The sequence below is a fragment of the Pinus tabuliformis genome, chromosome 8 (assembly GCF_031772625.1).
Source record: "Pinus tabuliformis cultivar Carrire ecotype Pingquan chromosome 8, CPIR1, whole genome shotgun sequence".
NCBI classification, from domain to species: Eukaryota; Viridiplantae; Streptophyta; class Pinopsida; order Pinales; family Pinaceae; genus Pinus; species Pinus tabuliformis.
Genome location: NC_142294.1, coordinates 765,523,867 through 765,540,489, shown reverse-complemented (window position 1 = coordinate 765,540,489; position 16,623 = coordinate 765,523,867). Strand labels below are relative to the sequence as shown.

Sequence of the window (16,623 nt, the reverse complement as noted above, 5' to 3'; positions counted from 1 at the left end):
ACTCTTGACGAACTTCTGGTAGTAAGTACAAATGCCAATGAATCCCCGAAGTTCTGTCACATTCCTCGACTCCGGCCAATCTCTGATGGCCCTGATCTTCTCCTCATGGACTCTCACTCCGTCCACCCCTATGATGTATCCCAAGTACAACATCTCTGTCAACCCAAACTCACACTTGGAGAGCTTGGCATAGAACTGTTGCTCCTCCAAGATGCGCAACACTGTCTCAATGTGCTGGAGATGCTCCTCCCAAGTCCTGTTGTAAATGAGAAAATCATCAAAGAACACCAACACAAACTTCCTTAAGTGACTGCAGAAGATGTGATTCATGCAAGACTGGAATGTAGCTGGGGCGTTGGTTAGCTCGAAGGGCATCACCAAAAACTCAAACTGCCCATAGTGACACCTGAAGGCAGTCTTGGGAATGTCCTGCTCCCTCACACGAATCTGATGGTACCCAGATCTCAAATCAATCTTTGAGAGGAACTGTGCTCCTCTTAACTCATCCATCAACTCATCGATCCTAGGTATGGGGTACCTGTTCTTCAGGGTCTTCTTGTTCAGGGCCCTGTAGTTAATGCACATCCTCAATGTGTCGTCCTTCTTCTTCACCAACACCACGGAAGAAGCAAAAGGACTCGTGCTTGGCCGAATGTGCCCAAGAGCAAGCAACTCCTAAATGGCCCACTCAATCTCATCCCGATAGGCCTTGGGATGCCTATAGGGGGTAGTAATCATTGCCTGTATGCCCTGCTCAAGCTCAATGGTGTGCTCAAACCCCCGGTCCGATGGCTGTCCCGGCGGAATCTCCCCAAACACTGTGGCATACTGGTCAAGGATGGACTGTATCTCTGGGTGCATTGTCCGCCCTGTAGTCCCTCCCTCTGATGCATGCAGCTCCACTGCCCACTCTACGTCTCCCTTCTGGAAGACTGCCTCCATCCGATGAGCCGAAATAGTCTAAGGCAGATATGTGTGTTGCCCCCGTATCTTCTCATGCCTCCCTGTCTTCTCATCATCCCACTCCATATCTAGGGCCTTCCAATCTGTCGTGACCTTCCCTAGAGTAATAAGCCACTGAACACCCAGTATCATGTTGGTGTCCGGAATATTGACCACGAAAAAGTGGTCAGTCAGTGTGTAGGTGCCCATCGTCACTGATAACTTTGGGACATAACGAGCACACACCATGCTCTAATCTCCTGGGACCAAAACTGAAAAGCCATCGAAGCTCCTATCTGTATACCTCTCTGCTCAACCATCTGTGCATTGATGAAGTTGTGGGTTGCCCTACTGTCAACCAAAACTGATACTCGCTGGCCACGTACTGTCCCTCGTACGTGCAGCGTCAAATACTTGGGAACTCCTCGCAATGCTGCAAAGGCCCCTCCGGTAGGTGCAAAAGCTGCACCACCTGTTACTGGTGGTGGAGGTGGCAAAGGATCCTGCGCAGCATGACTATCTCTTGCCTCCACATCATCCTCATCATCCTCTTCCTCGCTGCTCTCGGAGAAGACCTCAATAAAATGTGCTTTGCCAGTAGCACATCTATGTCTCGGTGCCCACGGCTCCTGACAGGTAAAGCACAACCGCTTCTTCTTCAGCTCCCTCCTGGCATCATCATCAATCTGTGCTCGTCCTGGATTCCCCTTTGGAGGCGGAATCCTCACATCTTTCCCCTTAGGTTGGAAAGCCTGTCTTTGGGGTAAGGTGTCTGGGTCCTGGGTAAGGCATCCTGTAAGTTCCGAGTCCTACTAATAGCATCCTGGAGTGTGGCTAGTCTAGTGGATCTGACTAGACCCCGAAGTGGCTCTGCTAATCCCTTAACAAACATGTAGATCCTCCGTGCCGCGGATAGATCTGGCACCATCACTGAAACCCTCAAGAAGTCTACAATGTAGGTCTCTGGGTTCCCGATTTGTTTGAGCCTCGTCAGCTCAACAAAGTGTTGTTCTGGATCCCTCCGGTCAAACCTCTTTATCAATCTCCTGGTGAACTCGGCATATGTCGTCACTGTGGAGTGTCCGAGTGTAACCATCCCATGGAACCATCAGTCCTGGGCCTCACCATCCAAATGTAATGTCGCCACCTTGATGGCCTCTATCTCCGACATCTGGTTAAGCTGGAAATAGATGTCCAACTTCTCCACCCAAGACTTTGCCGAACTGTTTGATGAGCCATCAAACGTAGGCAAGTGGAATCTACTAGTTGTGCGATGGGTGTCTCCATCATGATAATGCCGATATCCTCTGTGATGGTTGCGGGGTCTACTATCCCGCTGCCGCTGAACAAAGTCTCTGAATGAGAGAGCATCTCTGAACTCCTGCCCATAGACCTGGTACTCTGCAAAATAATCGCCCATATGACCAAGCTCTGCCTCCTGCTGGGCTCCGGCCCCCGTGTCTGCTCCTAGGAAAGTGGGCATGGTAGAGCATGTAGGGGCACATGAGCCCATCTGCTGAGTAGTATCACGCTTTGTGGCACCCTGCTCTGGCAAATGGTGGGATGTACCCGATCCCTCACCAACCTGGAAAACCCGTGGGTTCTCACGCTGTCTAGCCTCCACCGCCGTGAATCTCTGCCGCATCACTTCGATCTGCCTCGACAGATCCTGCACTGATTTGAGGAGCATGTCCACAAATCTCTTCTCATCCTCATCTGCCATCGGATCCTCCTACTCTGCGTCCACCATAGGCTCCTCTTGTTCTGTGTTCACCACAGGCTCCTCCTGTTCTGTGTCCACCACCCGAACACAGTCTCCCTCTCTGTAGGTGTTCTCCAACCTACGCTCAATATCTCTGTATTTCCTACCTCTATAACAGATGTAGGGCTTCTCCCTCGGTGTCATAGACTGCTAGCCCCACATGCTGAGCCAGATCTATGCTCTGATACCACTGTAATATCCCTTATCAGGGGTATCTCTCAAACACAAGCAAACTCCAACCAGAGATGGACTGGGAGGGCGTTTACGAAATATATCGCCTCTGAAAAGAGGACGAGATCTGGAGACTACCTGGCCCTTTCCAGACTCTGTCTAAGAGTATAGGAAAAAAACACACAAGTGGTATAGTAGCCGGGGAGCTCAAAGCGATAAAAATAACAGTAATGTAACATACAATAATGTGTACATGGAATATAAGCAGATACTTGAGAAATGCAGAGAGAAATGCTAAGCCATTTTATTATACTGAGTAATGGAAAGAGTACAAGAGGTGATCAGAAAGATAGCACCTCGACTTACACAAGGCAAGTGAAAAAATACACTCAAAATGTAAGGAAATGGCCTCTCCCTCAACTGCGTCCAAGTTGCCGGAGAACTGCTGTGCTGCTGCTATTGTTGGAATCAAGTGAGGATTTGGGGTTGTTCCCCTCCTCAGAAAATGCTGAAACCCTGGAATCAGCCTATGTTCAATAAACCCAGAAAAACCCAGAAAGCTTTTCTAAAATAGTTGACCCCCGAAAATCACCCCCTTGAGGATCTACGCTATCCCTCAAGGCTCTGCGTTGCCCCTGAAGAGAATCCTTCAAAACTCTACCCGAGACTCTGCAAAAATCCTCCAATATGCAAGGGCTGATCCCTTGCTCAATCTCCAAGCTCAAATCCTCCACATAAACCCAATCTGGAGCTTCTACCAAAAGAGACTGCGTCCTCCCCTCTCAAGACTGCGTAGTCATCAAAGGGCTCAGTTCCTCCTCAACTCCAGAGATCGCTCCTCTTGCAAATACTGATGAAACTACCTTGCCCGAGCAGGCACTCGAAATCCCCGGGGGCCAAGGGTGAGATCTCCAAATGGAGACACTCAATGCACTAAACAGTGCTGCAGACAGGGTAAACAGCCAGCGTGCTCTAAGTCAAAGTGACTAGCTCAAATGCAACATAATTCAATGACCAAATGAGGAGGCTCCTCTCTCCTTTATAGCATTGACCTCTCTCAAAACCCTAAGGCCCACCTCCTCCAACGTAGCCTCTCTCTTGCCACGTGCTCCTTCCCCAACTGCACAGTCCCTCCAAGTGTCTATGTGGGTCCCCTTCTCTACGTGGTCCTTCGGCACCCTTGGCTCCCCTTTTTAAGTTACAACGTTGTGCTATTAGGGAGTAAATTTAATCAAAAAGTGAGTTATGTCCCCATTTCCTCACCATTTTATTTATAAATAACTATAGAAGGCAAAATTGAGCAAAATCGAATATTCCAATTAGCCATGGCTAATTAGGAATATTACACTATGTTACTTATGCAACAGATCGACAAGATTGCTAGGATACATAGACACTGAGGCAATCAAGGAAAACATAATAGTCAAACATGTAAACAAAACAAGTTTAATAAGGAGTTCACTAATGCTCCTGGGCTACGTCTCTTGGTCCAGCCTTTCAGTGGTGGCCTCTCTATTATGTTTTCAAGCAGAGTTTTTACAACAGTGAGCTCGATTCAAAACTCACTAAACAGAATGGAGTCTGTAGGAATGGAGTGCACAGACTCTCCTTCCTGAAACTCGACCTTTGAGGGTCACAGTAATATGACAGGCCTATGTCGAGGAGTTGCTTGAACCTCTCAAGCCTTCAATGGAGTACACAGACTCTCTCTGACTCTCTCTGGCTCTGTCTGGCTCGATGCTACCTTCAGGTCAGCTCGGCTTCTACTCTCTGTTCTCTGCTATTAGCTTTCTGCGTCTCTTCACTATCTGCCTCTATGTGTTGTCCCTCCTGTCCTCTGCCTCTGTCTGTTCATGGCTTTAAAGCCAATTTGTTCTTTGACTGCTTGTTTCCACTTCCCGGCCTTCTGGTTTCCTTTCCTCTATCTGTTCGAATTCCTCTGCTCTGCGTCATCATCACTGGGTAACGCCTCGCAGGGAGGTGGCCACCTGTTTGCTAACGAACTGGGTGTCAGATTCCCTGAATCATATTCGAATGGCCGTTAAATTTGTTTGCTTCAAGATCGCCCACAAACATGAATCGTTTGCCAACTCATCATCCAGATCAGACTTCAAATCCCCTATCATCTTGCTTGTTGACCTGTCAAATTCGGTCAATCATCGGGACGTATCTCCGCCGTCGATCTAGACCCCCTAGATCCTACGGTCGTCCTTCATATTGGGCGACAAGTCGCACGACGTTTACCCATCCGATGCGAGCGGTTTTCTCTCTCATCCATCGGACGCATGTCGCTCGATGTGTGGCATTGGGCGAGACTCAGTCAAAACTGCTTATCGCCTCGAGGCCTTCTGATACCCTGGTGATTTGTGGAATCCCGCGCTACGGAACCGAAACAGTTACTTTTCCATTTTTCATAGCGATTTCAGGTCCGGGCACTTCGGGGCTTGCCTTCACTGAGGGGGATGCCTTAGCGCTAATCGCGTATCGCAATCCACCTCTGTTTCCCGAATTAGCCTCCAGTTTTGCCTGTTTTGTGCCATTGCGCTTTACCATGGGCCAATGGTCTATGCGCTTGACCGAGGGTACTCATTGCTCCGCTCTGGCCACAACTACAATTGTTATGAGGATTCCTTCTGATAGCTTCGATCTTTTCTAGGACTTGAATCTTTTAGCATAATTTGAAACAGTCATGAAAACTTAGAGAGTTTCTAGGATCCAATTCGGATCATCCTGCTTCTCCTACTTGTCCTTCTTCCTTTGAGGACACTGAGTGTTGTAGTGACCAAACTCACCATAACTAAAGCACTTGACCTTAGATAGGTCCTTCTTTTTCTTCTTCTCCCCATGTCCCTAACTAGGACCCTTTGATGTAAGGGCCACATTCTCTTCCTCCTTATCTTTCGAACTCGTACTATTGCTTCCGCTAATGGAGGATTTCACAAGTGATTGCCTCATCTCCTCCTGCTGTAGGTCTGACCACATCCTATCCCACCTTGGTAGATTATCTCGTCCTAAAATGCCTTGGAAAAAGATATCCCAGTCCTCTGAGACACTGCTCAATGCCAAACGTACAAGCTCTGTGTCTTGAGGCGCCTCCCCAACAACTGCAAGTTGATGCCAGATTTTCTGAATTCTCGTGAGAAAGGGATCAATGCCTTCACCCTTATACATCCTGAGGTTTCTCAACTCTTTCAGGAACATCTTTTGTTGCTCGAAAGGATTCTGATATCGCTGAGCAAGAGCATCCCACCTTTCCTTGGTGGTGTTCTTGCTAGTTATATGTGAGACTATATGGTCCTGGACTCCATCTAGGATCATCTGCTTCACCTTGGCCATCTCTTTCTTGTACTCTTTCAGTTGATCTACATCGGTCGGTACTGCCACCATGCTCTCTACAAAGGTCTTTAGGCCATGTTCATCTAATAGGAAGGACATCCTAGCCTTCCAAATGACATAGTTGGAGGCTCCCTCCAACCTATCCTGATCTCTAAGCCCAGTTGTGGCCATCTCTAAAACTGGAATGAAAATCTCCCTCATTCTCCTGCTTGGTTGTTGATTCTGTAATTCACACTCCCTTCTGGAGTGAGAAAATCCGCTTGCAGCTACTGTTGACTACAACTGGAAATTTGGATTTCTAAACTAGAAACCCTATGAGAGAAATTCCCTTTCAGTGTACGCTTCCTCTTCCACCCAATGCTAATTCTACTACTACAAACTATTGCACAACCCTCCTGCGCCCACACAAGGAATCTGCTCAGTGAAAATCTAAGCTATTGTTGCTCCCTCTGCCTATGGGAATCAATCAATCTGGCAAGCCAAACTTTTTTGCAACCCTAGGCTAAAAAATCGATCTGCCAAGCAATTCACACTGCCTGGCTAGGCACTACGTAGCCCTCAGAAAATTCGTCCTATTGCTCTCTTTGAACAACAAATATTCTTCTTCCACTTCTGAGCTTCTTGTCAGATCAAATTTGTTGTGATACCATGTGAAAATTTCACTATTGAAATTCTATTGCAGCAGCTGGAATTGATTCTTCTAATTGTAAATTAATTTAGCAGTTTATTGCTATGGTGACAATGAATTAATCACATTGCAATCTTCACAAATAAAAATATCGTGGAAGATAAACTGGACACTGAGAAAATACTGGCACACAGAAAATTATAACAACGTTATTTTTGGAATAAAGTCCCTAAAAAAACCCAATTTGGGAAAACCGGTGCAGTAGTTGAGGGTTTTTATTATTAAGCAACAGTGGGAAATTTTTGAGTACAATAAATGTTGCCAAACTGGCGAATCTATCCAAGAGAAACACTGGCAAAAATTTATTGATTGTTTTTAACCTCTCTCTAAGCAATCCCGACACTGTCTGACCTCTGAAAATCTAGACTTCCAAGTGGTCTGCGCAAGCTCTGTGTCACCCAAGAACTTTTTGCCACATGCACTACCTGAAACAACTGCCAATCTAGCCATCCTCCCTATTGCTGACTGGGAAAATGCTTCTTTGGCCCTGTCGAAAATCTTCCTGACCTCTGGAACTAAAAACTCTTCCTCTTCAGCCAAATCGAACTGCTATTCTAAAGCAACTGTGCAGTCCCTGCCCTACTTCATGGAAAAAATCTCGTCTTTCTTTTTTTGACTCTCTGGAACTGGAAAACTTCCTCCAGACTCACTACTTATGCCCCTCTCTGTCTCTGTGTCCACTCTCTAGCTCAAACTCTTCTAGCATAATGTTGTTGCTCTCTGAAAAAATCGCACTTCCCAAGGAAATCGATCTCAAGTGTATTCCTCCATCTACCCATCGACTTCTTATAATCTCATTGTGGGACTCCAACGTCCAATCTCATCTTCCTTAATTAATTACTGTTAATTAATCTTTTTCCCTAAGTTAGACTTTGGAAAAATTGAATTATTGATTAATTAACTTAATTAAGGCACTTCTAGTTGGATTTTCCTGAAACCTTTTCTGGTTCAGGAGTCCTAGTGTTTCTTAGCCTCTCTGACAACTGTCAAGACTAGAACACCATCCGATGCTACAAAAACTAACAGGGGAAGCAACTATAGTGACTTAGGTAGACAACACAAGTACTCTCTGACAATGTCCCCTAGCCCACACCAACCAGGGTCTAGTCCATTCCACATCAAGGGCTCCTAGGAGAACTAGAGCCTTGTAGGATCGATGCCATCGTAGTATGACCACTTAAAGGCACATTTCCAGCTTCTTTTCTACAACTAATATTTCTTTGGCCTGGGATACCAGGTGTGTTTCTACATATTCAAATTCTACCTCAACCACTTCCAAAAGCATTTTGATTCCACCTAGATTACTCTGTATGCCCATATCAGTGCAGGTAACCCATGAAAGGATGTTAGTTGAGATTCATTTGGTGTTTACATATGCACTACTAATCAGGATAATGAGCATGGCTGAATTCTTATTGCCTCTCAGAAGCTTCACCTTATTTTCAGGCTGTCTCTGTTATCACTCCATTTGTCACGGTTTACCTTTTCAGTATAATCCTCTTGTATATTTATACATTTCATGCTAATTTTGTACGTCTTTTTTTTTACCTTTTAGGGGAGGCTTCTAGCACCGCTCTTCTACTTGACTATTATTCCTGGCTGCATATTCTATTCCCTTTGACTTATTTTGGTCTTTAGTAGAAATTTATAAAAAAGATCAATTTCAATTGCAAAACTGAATCCTCATATTCAAGATAGAATTATTCCAGATGAGTTCTAGATGTTTAATTCAACTCGTTTTCTTCAGATAATAAGATATTTTATTATTTTCTTGTATGAGAAAATGAAAAATGTGTGTGTGTGTGTGTGTGTGTTGTGTTGAAGCCACCATAACTGCTCACACTTATTTCTCCTTTTCGGAACTCCAAAGAATATGTTCTGTACACAAGGACAAGAAAACAATATATTGATCTCTTTCTGCTTCTAAGACCTTTTACTTAGCACAACCTCTCTTTTTGGTGGATTTAGACTCAAAGATACCACAACTCAACAAAACATTATATATTGACTGCTGATAGGAAAGAAAACATACCAGCTGTTAGAGCTAAGCCAAAAATATAGGAAGCAATGCAAGTTGAGAAGTATGTCTTGTCTGGCCTAGTCAATAGACCTGTGCTGGAATACTCTGTAGCTCCATCTGTTCTTGTTGAACGGCATGACCGATCAAATCGCAGCATCAAAGCAGTCAGCAGACCTGGTACAGCTACATCCCCTAGTCCCAAAAGGGAATAAGGAATGGCGGAGTTTCCCTGCGGTATTGAATAACAGTTATAAGCAAACAGTGATTATGCATGTTGTTTCATCTACTTTATGTCAAATCAGCTAAACTAATCTCTTTTGTAGAGCAACACACTGCTGGAAACTCCATAAATTTCAATGACATGAGAGGAGGAAGAAGCTAACCTCAAGGTGTGGAAAAATCAGTTTTGTAGGGCCATCAAATGCAGAAGAAGTTGCAACCTGCAACACAGAAGCAATGCATAAGCAAAGAACTAATCATTACTACTCAGCGACTCGCAAAATTGAATCATAATGATATAACATTATCTTAACATGTACCAGTTAATGCAATTTTATCCTGCTTAATTTAGATGTACTAGACGTTACAGTTAATAAGCTTCATCCATGTGCAACTTCTCAGAATCCAGGAGCAGCTTGCTATAAACAGATATATTACAGATCTAAAAACTCCAAAACCATTGGAGAGAGTGAGCATTACAAACTTCCTACTACAACACAAAATCATGTTGTGCAAAAGCTCAAGGGACTGTTAAAATATAGAAATACTAAAAATTAAAAATATCATTAATATTCTAAACCAGAATGAATGGAAATTGTATCTAGGTATCAGAAGAATGTTCAACATCGAGATCTATCTCTTGTGGATACTTACAGTAAGCATGACATTGTCGCCAAAGAAATGCGAAGACCCAAATACCCAGAAAACATCATATAAAAGCAATCCAGAGAGCAACGAGGCAGCTGTCACAAAACTGGCAATAAAATAAAGTTAGAGCCATGAAAGTCTCATACTGATTTATAAATTAGGGAAGTAAACATGTTATGTAGTGATGACATAATAGAGTAAGATAACGATTTATATAGGTATCACATAAAAAAAGACAACACATATATTTTTCATAATATAACAATGTAATTCCTAAGAAACAAAATTAGCTTACTCCCTCTTTGCCTTGGTAAATTTCTTTAGAACAAAAAGTAATAAGTTCACAATTCACTTCATGTGAAATTGGACATTTGGTTTCCCTCTTTTGTATGTTGTTCCTGTTGGAAATACTGAGAGGGGATGAATCAGCATTTCTTATCAATTAGTAAATTTTTAAATTCACAGAGCATGAATTGTTATAAACATTCATCAACACCATACAACAATGCATAACAATAGAGACAGTAGACATAGACAATTTTAGGTGGAAACCCCTCTAGGACAAAAACCACCAAATGCTTCTTAATATTTGACTTCAAAACATTTACATCAAGTTTCCAGCTCCAATTGAAGGAGGCTCTATTGAAAAATGTGTAACTAGGTTTGGTCTTTATAAATATGAGATGTACTTTTGATTCTTGTAAATTGTAAAATGAAAGAAAACTATTATTATTATTTTGGGAGCATGGGTTTCATGCTCGAGGTCTTTTATTTTATAGGTCAAGTACCCAGTTAGTGCTTCTAGGGTTTGTCCTAGGTCAAGAAGTCAAAAGAGTCATTGTCATAAGTTGAAGACCCCTTCAGGCACATTGTAACTTGTAAAGAAAATTAGCTTTGTCCTTAACAGTGTCAAAATACCCTCCAAGATCTAGTCGGCCTGGCAGTTGGCAAGTTGGCCTAATTTGAGGAGCCACGTCTACCTTTGAAAAGCCTATATAAGGGAGGAAACTTGACCTCCTTGGAGCACATTCATCTCTCACTCATTCAAGCGAAGGAAGAAGAGGAAGAAGGCAGCGAAGAAGGAAGAGGAAGAAAAAGACTTGGTTTTGGGCTTGTTGACCACTACGTGTCAATGAACCATAGCAGTACACCCCCTTTTTTCGCAAAAGGGCTAGTGCCTAATCGATGTGTTCGTGTCGTCTAGCTATCATCATTAGCTTGATCATCATCTTCTAATGTAAACTTGTTCAACATGGTATAATGTAAATAATCTTAGCAAATCCGTGTCGTGTATGTAATTACCTAAGTAAACCTACTTTTTTGGTGATGATCTACATTCCGGGAGGTTTTTTGTCTCACCGATCCATTCTCGGATGGTCGGCAGAGTTTTCCTTTAGCCTTACACCAAAGCCGGAATGGATTTTGTCACAGGATCTTAGGGGAGTCCTAGTGTTCTAGATCGAGTCTATGTAAAAGTGATTTGGTAATAATCCTAACTATTTGGTTAAGTTATTTTATTACAAATTGCTCAGTCTGCTAAATTATATTTGCGTCGCAGAATTGTGTAGTCTATTAGGGTCTTTTGCAAATGGGTTTTCCCCATTGAGATGTAAAAAATGTAAAAGTCATGATGTAAAGTGTCTTGAGGGTTGGAAAAATAATTTATCCCCTCGTAGGTTAATTAAATTTTATGGCCAAAATTAATTAAAATCCTAAGCTAGAAATTTAATTAATTCTAGGTCCTAGGTAAATTTAAATTTTTCGAAGGCAAATTCCATCAGCCCTTAAAAATTAAATTTTAAGAGGTCAAGGGGCTAAGGTAAATTAATTATTTTGCTAAATTTTAAGCCTTTGGTCCTTGGGGTTAAGTCAAAGTCAAAATTTTGAGGAAATTAATTCAAAATTTTAATTTTTGAATTAATTAAAACGCATTTAATTGAAAAAATTGAATTTCCTCAAGAATTTAAAATTTCGATGGATGAGATTAAAAGGAATTTTGATCCTCATCAACGGTCGAAATTGCTTTAACGAGGATCACTCGAACTAGCCGTTGGAGGATTTATCTTTAAATAGGACATCATTTGTTAATCAGTCCATCCGATCTTTTGATCGTGTGCTAAGCAAAAAGCTCTCTTGTAATCTTTTTATGAGCAACAAAGAAAGACTTTGGAGTTAATTTCTGTTGGTGTTACTCTTCGTGGAAACACTATAAGATGTGTCATTTTCATGCATAGATTTATTCTTAGCCATTAATGATAGCTTTCTGAAGAGTGATTTGAGTACATGTATCTTGCTCAGTGGTTGGGGCTTGAATGATAATTTAAGTTTTGAATATAATAGCAAGTATCTCTATTTACCTGAATTTTATTATCGTTTTCCCGCTCTATGTTGATGGTTGAATTGAGTTTTGCAAAAAAAATTTGATTATTAGATCATCGAGAGTTCAAGGAAGTTTTCATTTGGACCAACCAACTCCCGATCCGTGTTTTCTGAAGAGCCCAGCTTAATTTGATCCTGGGCTTATCATAAGATATTTTTTATGGGTGATGAATGAAGGCTTTTGAGCTCAGCACCTCCTTTAAACTTCAAAAATTTTAATTTTTGTTGTGCTAGATCGATAGAGTTGGCTATTGAGAGCCTGAGATTATCAGATCTGGGAGCGGAGTTGGACTTGTTGACCACTACGTGTCAACTACCCATAGCAGTACACCCCCTTTTCTTCGCAAAAGGGATAGCGCTTGATCGACGTGTCTGTGCCATTCGACAGTCATCGTCGACCTTATCATATTATGTTGTAAACCCAGTCTGCATGTGTGAATTGTAAATAATCTTAGCAGAGCTGAGTCATGTATGAAAATTGCCTAGGTGGACCTAATTTTCTAGTGATAATCTACGTTCCGGAAGGTTTTTTGTCTCACCGATCCATGATCGGCAGAGTTTTCCTTCAGCCTAACCCCAAAGCCGGAATGAATTTTGTCATTAGAATCTTAGGGGAATCCTAGTGCGTTGATCTGCTAGATTATAGTTGGTCACAGAACTGGGTGATCTATGAGGGTCTATGTCAAATGGGTTTTCCCCCTTGAGATGTAAAATTGTAAAAGTCATGATGTAAAGTGTCTTGAGGGTTAGAAAATGTTTTAATCCCCTCATAAGTCCTAGGTGATTTTTCCAAAGGCTAAGTTCGAGGATCCAAAAATAAAAATTAAGAAAATTAAAAAATCAAATAATAGATAAAAATAATAATAAAGTTAAAATAATAATTAGAAAATTAAAAATTAAAAAATAACTAAAAAAATGATAAATTAAAATAAATAAATAAAAAAATAAAAAAATAAAATAAAATAAAAAAAATAAAAAATAAAATAAAATAAAATTTTTTAAAAATAATAAAATAATAATAAGTCAAATTTTTGAGTAAATAAATGCAGAATTTTAATTTTTTAATATATTAAAATGCATTTAAAAATTCGACGAATGAGATTAAAAGAAATATTGATCCTCATCAATGGTCAAGATTAGTTTGACATGGATCACTCGAACTAGCCGTTGGGATTTTTTCCTTTAAATAGGGTGTTAGGGGTCATTTGAGATCAATTTTTGGATCTGAGCAATGTTACTTGGGAGCGGGAGCGAAAGCGGGGAGCGGGAGCGGAAGCGGGAGCGGGAGCGACCATTTTCAGAAGCTCCCGGTTTGGGAGCGAATCCCGGAGCGATTTTTTAAAAATATATATATTTTTTAATTTTTGATACATATATGTCAACAAAAACATGTAGAATGATGAATTAGATATAAAAAACATAAAAAAGCATAAATTGAACCATATAACAACAATCATCTAGAAGTTATAATCTTCATCAACCACGTCCGCAAGTTAGTAACATAGTAACATACAACATATTGAGTCTCATGATTCATCAATCTTAAAGTTTCAAGCTTTCAAAATTCAATATATAACATTTATCATCATTGATCACCAAAGTTGTACTTGTAAGCTAAGTGTAACCATTACAACAAATAATATCTAACATGAAATGAAATGTTATAAAATGAAATGAAATGAAACAACTTTCAACTTTCATGAAGCATCATATTCATAATTCATTACTAATGAGTTATAATTGCCAACTTCAAACTTAAATTGCCATATATTGTTTAAAAAAATATCATAATAAATATGAAAGAGTCAATAGTTATAAAAGCTACTAGAAACTAGAAAAGAGAAGTAAATCTATTATCTATTTCTTATGCTTGGGCCTCTTGCCACCACGAGAAATGTCTAATTTTTTAGTCTTGTTGCAAAATCAGGATCTTTGTCATTAATATCACCCTCCAAGCATTAATATCCAGAGGTATCTTTGTCATTACCTTTGTATCTGTATAGGGATCTTTGTCATTAATATCACCCTCTAAGCATTAACATAAGATAGAAAAAGCATAGCATGTCAAGTCAAGATTTTGTTTGAGTGATGCGTACATTTTTAGAAGGGTCATGATAGAGGAGTTTGAAAACCAATGTCACTAACATCAAGGTACATAGAGGGATTGGTACTCTTGATTAAATATGAGTTCCATACCCTAATACATGACAAAATTCAATGGAAACATTGCAATCCCCCAATCCTGAAAAACTGATAAGTCTGCTGGATTTTGAATGAAATCTAAAATTCTACTTTCTCCATATGAAATCCAATGAGGACGAAACCACTCTCAAACATCCTGAGTCATTTCATGGTAATGTTAAAAATTTAAGTAAAAGGATGAAAATGAAAATTAAAGAAAATGTCACTTTTACTTTAAGAATTTAACATTACCATGAATAACATATCAATACTAGGGCCTAGACTTGATCATTAAGTTGCCCCACTCAAAAACTATTTGTTTCTTTCAAAAAAAATTGCATTTCGAACATTACTACAAAAAAAAAAATGCAAAAAAGGCAAAACGCTCCCGAAAACGCTCCCGAAAAGGCAGGGAGCGAAATTTTTTTTAGGGAGCGCGCTCCCGAAATCGCTCCCTTTTCGGGAGCGATTTCGGGAGCGCGCTCCCGACCCGCTCCCGAGTCGCTCCCGCCCGGAGCGCAGATCGGGAGCGGGAGCGAGGGGGGGGGGCGCTCCCCCGCAACACTGGATCTGAGAGTCTAGTGTTAAAGAAAGCTCTCTTGTAGTCATTTTCTTTGTGCAATAAAGAAAGACTTTGGGGTTAAAAATCTTGCTGGTGTTACTCTTTTGGAAGTGCTGTAAGATGATTTATTTTTCTGCATAATTTTATTTTCAGCCATTGATTATAGCTTGATGAAGATTGATTTAGGCACAGGTATCTTGTCTGATCTCTGGGGTTTGAATGATAGTTTAGATTCTGAAATATAATGGCAGGTATCTCCATTTGATCTGGATTTCACTATTGTTTTTTCCCTCTATGTTAATGGTTGATTTTAAGTTGTGCAGGAAATCTTAGTTTTGAGTTTACCGGGCGTTAGGGGAAGTTCTCGGCTGAACCAGCCAACTCCCGGATTGTGTTTTCTGAAAGAGCCCAGCCAGTTTTAATCCCAGGCTTATCATCTGAATTTTTTTTTATGAATGCATGCAGAGTTTTTTCTGAAGTATTTCACATTAAGTTTAAAATTCTGAAAATATTTCTGTGGATTATTGACAAATTTGGCTGCTTAAAGTCATTAATCTGTAAATACTGTAATTATTTAGCTGATTTAGAGTTTTCAATTTTGTTTCCTGCACATATTATTTTTGGGTGTTTCGTTTTTTGCCATTACAGGTTGCAGGTACAAGTTTTAAGAAATTTTTTAAGGTTTCCATCAGGCAATTTGGAGTAGAAAAGATTTAAAATTTCAGTCAAGTTTCTGGGCTATGGGTCTACTACCTGCGTTTTCATTTTTCATTGTTGCCGAAGGTTCATTACTGTTACGGGAAAATTTTCTGAAATTTTTTTTGGCATCTTCTGCTACACTTCCTTTACACGCAAGTTTGTCCGCTGGCTATTCCCACGATCCACGCATTTTTGTACATTGGTAAACGATTCCCTCTTGCCATTCCGTCCAGCCCCCTTCCTCGACCTACTATTTCCGTGGTTCGCTCCCGCAGTAGCCAAGCTCTCCTATCTTCATCGTTTCCGCCTCTAACCTGCAACAGAAACCACACCTCCTCCGCAGCATACAAAATCCGTCGTTCATCCCCTTCAAGCTGCAAACGCAATCTGCCATTGCTGCCAAATCTGCGTGGTTCCTGCATCAAACAAATCTTCATATCCCTTACCCTGCCCGCGTCTAGACTCCTTGCTCCTTTACGCCGTCGGATTCCCTTACACCTGCACACGTTGAAAACACCACAGCAAAAAACAAAACAAAAAATTTCAATATTCGTTGGTAAAGTTTAGCGTAGGTTTTGTTTTGTTATGATATATATTTTTTTTTGTTTGGTTTTGAATTGTATTTAGTCAGCGTTCATGTTTTGTTAGTGTTAGTTTAAATTTTGGACTTTATAAATTTTACTTTTTATATATATTAGATTGCATTTTAGTTTAGCTTATAGTCTTCATATATAGTTACGTTTGGTTTTAGTTATGTTTTATTTTTATTTTTAATAAATCAAAAAGTACAAAAAATAAATGTGTTATGTTAGTGTATTTAGATTAGATTTTGATTTTTAGTTAAATTAGATTTTAGTTTTGACTTAAAACCATTGTGATATATGCATTGTGTTAGTTTAGTTTTTTTTTTTTTTTAATTAGATTTTAAATTTCATTATTGAATATATTTATTTTTTATTTTAAGTTTCATTTAGATTTAGAGTTTTATTTAGTTAGGATTTGAATTTTATAAATTT

The 16,623-nt window shown here is 40.4% G+C and overlaps 1 protein-coding gene across 1 annotated transcript in view; it reads right to left on the bottom strand.

The window, feature by feature from the left end:
- Positions 1-16,623, bottom strand: part of LOC149237832 (signal peptide peptidase 1-like) — a 510,431-nt gene that overhangs the window by 106,479 nt on the left and 387,329 nt on the right. The window contains exons 6-8 of the mRNA XM_089372819.1: positions 9,793-9,892; positions 9,303-9,359; positions 8,932-9,148 (exon numbers count right to left, since the gene is read on the bottom strand). Of these exons, the coding sequence (XP_089228945.1) occupies positions 8,932-9,148; positions 9,303-9,359; positions 9,793-9,892 (374 nt within the window). The remainder of the gene's footprint in view (positions 1-8,931; positions 9,149-9,302; positions 9,360-9,792; positions 9,893-16,623) is intronic.